Below are 6,000 nucleotides of genomic sequence, written 5' to 3'. Positions count from 1 at the left end.
AATTTAATATTTGTTTTAGGGAGCAGGTATTTAACACATAGATACCACCGTTAAAGAATTCCGAGATGGAAACTACCTGGAAGCTAAAACAATGGGGCTTAACTGGAATGTTCTTATGGCAAAAGAATATCGCACAATGCAAGTGGACAGAAATACAGCTTTCATCCAGAATCGGTTTTCATGAAAGCCTAGAAAGATCTAATCCCCCCCCCCCCCCAGTGTGCTCTATTCTGAGCTTAATCTGACTAGCAGGACTGATCTGAAAATACCCATCTTTTCCATACTCACAACAGGAAAAAAATATCATGCATTAAGACAAAGGCCAAAGAAAAGAACACAAGATGAAATCATCCGTATCTAGAAAAGAGGTTTTCACAGACAGATCTATCCTCTGGGGAGTTAAAAGTAAACAAACATGGTTTGTCACTTGCACATAGAAACCAATGACACAAGCTTTGCACAAACCAACATGTAACTGTGATTGTTGAACTTTAAGAGTTCAGAAAGAATAAAGTTTCCAAAGCCTTACAGAAAAGTGAAATTTCAACTAGGTAGCTTCTGTTGAGCAGATCTGGAATTAGTATGAGCACTATGCAAAGACTTCATAGCAGGCACTTTCCAAGTATCCGAAACAAGGTATTAAGCTGTTAACTGGCCACACTGGAATCCACCTCCTGAAGGCAACACACCAAAAGCCTTCAAAATGGAAAAAAAATAAGTAGAAAGATCCATTAATTCTCTTTGCCCCTTAAAACAAACCCCACCTTTCCCCCCAAATCAGCTGTTTGCTAATTCCAGGCAGTCAAACATTCTCTACAGATTTTTATATTAATGAGCCATTAATTCCTATCAGCAATGGACATTGTCATTATCTTGTCCTGAAAAGATTGAAAGATTGTTCAAAGCCAGGGTTAACATACAAAAAGTTGCTTCAGTCAAGTTTGTTTTTTTATAAATAAAAAAATCCAAACAAAGAGCTCCCATAACCCCCCCCCCCCCCCAAACCCCACAAACAAACAAAAACCACCAATGCATTTTGACTTTCAATCATTTGCTTACCTCAAGGCTTCAGCACAAGAAAGAAACCCAGCCTTGTGCAACTAATATCAAATGGGGCCTATTCTCAAACTCCTCTTTCTAAAATGAAGCAGTATTCCTGGTGGTATAGAAAACCCTGTAACTACTTGATGGGAAAGACACAGAATAAAACCTCAACTAAAACCTTCAATTCTAAGTGTACACATGTTCTTAATTGCTGATAGCAACATTACCAGACTGCTAAAGAAGGTTTATCTACTGTACTAAGTTTTCAGATATGCAGGAGATGAATTCAGCTACACTATAATGTGCAGATATGATAAATTAAGTGGAACAGCAGAATTATTTCAAAGGTGGCAGACCTAGAACTGTGCATTACACCAAGATTGAATTGGACTGCATATGCATAAACCAAATAGTAACATGCAACCATAAGGTGCACAGTACTTTGAGTACATGTTTGCATAGTGTATGATGTAAGCAAAGTCCCAGTGTAATTCACTAGGAACAGTATCCAGAATTGACTAGCTACCAGGCACACAGACTTACCCTTTCATGGCTAGATGGCATACAGTGACTTGAGTCAGAATACATATGTTTCTTAGGCAGCTGTTTCTTTCTTTGTTTTTTTTCCTCAGCCCATATAATTTCACTCTTACATTAGGTACATAATAGACAATGTTCCTCTGATATCAGAGAAATAATTGCAATAATCTCTGTGCTGAATCAGAAGTCTCTTCTGGTTATGTTACATATAAAGAAGTGGAAGTGACTGGGAAGAAGATGGCTGCTCCCAAAAGCTAGGACTGTGCGCGGTTTCCCCACAGAGTCCTAAGTAATTACAGGTCAGAAACAGGAAACAATCACAACAGGTAGATTTTTTTCTTATGGATTAAGAAAAGTGAGTTATAGGAACTGCAAGTCAAGAACAAACCAGTTTCCCCTCTCACACTCCCATGATAGTTCTGAGTTACTTGTTTCCCTGAATACACACTTTTAAAAAAATACAATAAAACCTAGGATATGTAACACATGAGTAATTCAACTTCACAGTTATAAATACTCAAATTACACTTACATAGAATATATCATCACAGAAAATAAAATTCAAGTCATAGAAAAGAATGAAGACTAAAGGGAAAGAAAAGGCAAGGTGGTAAAAGTGATACAAGTTTAGGGCTGTGCCTTCTATGAAAGCTCTTTAAAAGTTGAAGCATTTTTTAATTTTTGTTGTTCTTGGGGATTTTGTTGTGCTGTTTTTCCTTTCTAAATTGGATAGAACAAAAAACCTTCAATCATCCATGAAGTAATCACAGACCTGTACCTCCCCCTACAAAACTGAAACTGTCTCTGCCAGAGAAGAGCCAACAAAACAACATAGTCAGCTCTGGGTGTAAAGAAGCAAAGTAGCCAGGGCCAGTGAGGAGGGAACAAATGAAAGGTAGTATTTTAGGATTCACTTTAAAGCTAGATGTGTTGTACAGATTTGAGGTACCACTGCCACCACAATAGTCTGATGTAGTACAGGGATACTCAGGTGCTTTTCTATATATGTTATTTTACCATTTATTGTGAAAAGGATGCAGCAAATGCACTTGTACGAAATACAGAACATAGAACCAAACCCATGGCACAGCCCTTACCATCAACATGTATATGGAGAGGGAGGGGATTAATCCCAAAGGCAATTTAAATAATGGTATTTTATATACTTATATTTATATATATAAATAAATGTTCTCAGCAATTTCAGGGTTGTTTTTAGTGCATTGCTGTAAAAAAATTAGTGCAGTTCTCATTAATGTTTAGCTCATAAGGAATAAGAATCTATACATCTGTTCAGTCTCTTCTTGCCACACCTGAAACCCTTACACTGTTTCACCAAACTGAAGGTTTGTAGTCAATTTCTTTAAAATAAGGTGGATGAACTCCACACACTCTTGTGACAAGACATGGCAATTTTTGGCAAAACAATTAGAAAAATATGAGGTGCTCTGATCTTAGAACTGAAAAGTTTGTTGATTTAAAGCATTACACAATGCATAAACAAAATTTATAAACAAAAAGATATGTCTCAACAAATCTATCCTTCATGCAAATGTTTCTTCAGCAGCTAACAACTTAAAAAAATTTCTTACACTTGTTTATTTGGGGAAAGGAATTTAAACAAATCTGTGTTTCAAGTCCTTTCCTACAACTGGACCGAAGTTTCATGTCCTGGGAGCTGCTTCTTCTGGACCCTTCTCTCTTCTGACTGTTGGAGAAGGGGAAGTTTCAGTCTCAAAGAGATTTACACTTCAGCCCCAAGTTCAAGGACTCCAGTTTCAACAACAGCAACATATTTATCTTCAATTTGAACCAGCAGGATGGTTTTATCTATATGGGACCGACTACTTGGATCTCTGCTGCAAGGCACCCAGCGGTGAATCACCTGGGGGGAAATAAAAAAAAAAAACACAAGTGCAATAAAACGTGAAGTTCCATGGGGAAAACTGCCATATCAAAGTCATGGCTGATAATTCAAGACCCTTACAGGGCAAAAGGAGCAATAATGTAAGTGCTATACTGATTTAGTTGCTCACTTTTCAGGGACAGCATACCCACAGGTAAACTTACCCACTTAAGCCTTGCTGAAGAGCTGCAGCTTACCTGAGAAAAGCCAGCCTTTGATTTGAATTTCATCAGCTGACCCAAATCAGAACCAAAAGGTTCATGCAAAGTGAGTAAAAACTGTTAAAAGTGTACATGTACTGATTTGGGATATTTTATATCCCAAAGCTGTAATAGTTTTAAAATACCTCAGTATTGTACAGCAATAGCACAGAACTGTAGTTTAGCAAGAGTTGGGTATAAACTACTCTCTCCTCTAAGTAAAATCCTTTGCCCTAATTTTGTTCACTCTGAATTGAAGGTTGACCTTTTGAATTAAATTATTCAATAATAATTTAAAATAAAAAAAATACTGCAGAGAGGAAAGGTTTCAGAAACAGTGCTACAAACTATTGTTCCATACTCTCTTGGTTATACATAATTCATGTTCTTTGATCTGCTGCTACCAAGGACTTTGCCTGATACTGACCATCAGAAAGCCCCTTTTTCCATACTGGCCCTTGCTATATGTCTGCTCAGCTGCCTCCATAAAAATACACCTTAAATTTTTGGGTGCCCCAAAGGAACCACAAAGATGCTCCAGTAACATGGTTCTAAGTATTGCCAGCTCCACAGAAATAGAATTATCTCAAATTTGCTAAATTCAAGACAAGGTAAGGTAAAAAAAATAAAATGTAATGCAGGACAGGACAGCTTGCAGGAGTTCTAAAGATTCAGGTGAGGAAGAAAGGACAGAACTCCACAATTAACCTACACCTTCCAAGACCAAATTCAAAAGACCCCCTTAATTCTCACTATACCCAACTGACAGCTGCCAATTTCTCTAATGCTGAATGAAGAAGATTGAGTTTCTCCACTGCAGGAGACAATAGACTGCATTCACAGGAAAAGCATTTCACTTAGGGAAGCAGGGCATCTTCAATTCCCCTTTGTCTGATGCAACAGCACTATACTCAATCAGTGTGTTCAAGTCTGACTTCAAAGTAAGCTTTTGATGCTGCTGTATGGAGTGAGGTCAGGAATATTCTATCTCCAAATATATACTGAATTTCCAAATAAAATCCAAGTACTACATCTTTGTTGTTCAGCTTCAAGCTGGTGCCTTTGTGGTAGCTAAGGGCAGACTCCAAAAGCATCGGTATCATGACTCCTTAAAAACTGTGCTTATGGCAAGAGCTGTACATACATTGTAACTCACTGCAGCCACCCACTCACACTTGGTTTTACCATCTCTCCTATTATGACTGCCATTTACTTGATGCCCCATGAGTGGTAACATGCAAAATGATGTCACTAGACAGCAAAGAGGTGGTAAGAATCTCTTGAGGAGGAAAAAGGCTCTTCTGCACGCTACTGCAGGTATCACAGACAGATAATGCAGAGCATACCTTAATCTCAGAGTCCGGGAAAAAGTAAATACAATAGAAAGAGGTCTGCTAAATTTCATTTCCTTGAAGAAACTCTATAATGTCTTAGTGTACTGTATGTACTGCACACGTAGCAAAATAAAAAGCAAAATTAGGAAAAATGCTTTTTCTATGTAGTAGGAAAGTTTTAAAGAGCTGGACTTCATACCAAGAGTCCTGACATAAGGCTTTGGCTGGTAAACTGCTTGATGAGCAGCACTGTAGCAGGTAAGAATCATTTCTGCCTGTTTGCATAAAGGACTGCAGCTGCAGGATCAGAAAGGGAAGACTGTCCTGAGAGCTTATGATACGAGTATGTTTAACCACAAGCAGCTGAAGCAGGCAGTGGAAACTATGTCAAGTTAAATCCTGTCTCTCTAATCACACATAGGATAATCTGGTGCTTTCCCCCTTTCACCTTAGGTCAAAAAATGATCTTCTAAAAAACCCTGCCAGTATCCTGCACCAAAAATAGATGAGAAGCATTAGAACAGCAGCTTGCTCTATCCTTGTTTTAATTCTCTCTAACATCAATCACTACACTCCTGCATGCTGCAACAGCAAAATACACAAACTCATAAAAAAAAATTATTGTCCAGTGATACCAGGTAACAGGACGTGTTTTGACACAATCCTTCACATTCAGCACCTTGACAGCATGCTTGATCTGCAATAGCTAACAAGGAAATTCCAAAACTATAACATCTAAACTGAACACTGTTTACAACATCTTTCTGCTCCTAGAGCACTGACATACGGCTTCGGCTTGTAAACTGCTTGATGAGCAGCATCGCAGCAGGCAAGAATACAGCTGTAGGATCAGAAAGGGAAGACATACAAGATAACCCTACTATCTTGAGAGTGGATGGTCAACTATGGTACAGTTACTTGTGGAAGGGATTTATTTCCAGGGCCCTTTCTTCACATATGTAACAAGGTAGATGTG

The 6,000-nt window shown here is 38.2% G+C and overlaps 1 protein-coding gene across 12 annotated transcripts in view; it reads right to left on the bottom strand.

Moving 5' to 3' along the window:
* Positions 1 to 981: 981 nt before the first annotated feature.
* PCNX1 (pecanex 1) overlaps positions 982 to 6,000 on the bottom strand; it is an 89,577-nt gene continuing 84,558 nt past the window's right edge. For 11 of the 12 annotated variants that reach the window (XM_061347133.1, XM_061347124.1, XM_061347126.1 and 8 more), the window contains one exon: positions 1,897 to 3,469. In XM_061347133.1, coding sequence (XP_061203117.1) covers positions 3,429 to 3,469 — 41 coding nt within the window. In that variant the 3' untranslated portion in view covers positions 1,897 to 3,428. Of the gene's footprint in view, positions 1,870 to 1,896; positions 3,470 to 6,000 lie in introns of those variants that run through there. The other variant, XR_009724528.1, reaches the window with a different exon arrangement.

This window comes from Neopsephotus bourkii, unplaced genomic scaffold (assembly GCF_033783945.1).
Source record: "Neopsephotus bourkii isolate Nb327-2 ecotype Australia unplaced genomic scaffold, CSIRO-AGI_Nbou_v1 NB_301, whole genome shotgun sequence".
NCBI lineage: Eukaryota > Metazoa > Chordata > Aves > Psittaciformes > Psittacidae > Neopsephotus > Neopsephotus bourkii.
Note: the sequence above shows the minus strand (reverse complement) of the source record. Positions and strands in the feature narration are given on the sequence as shown.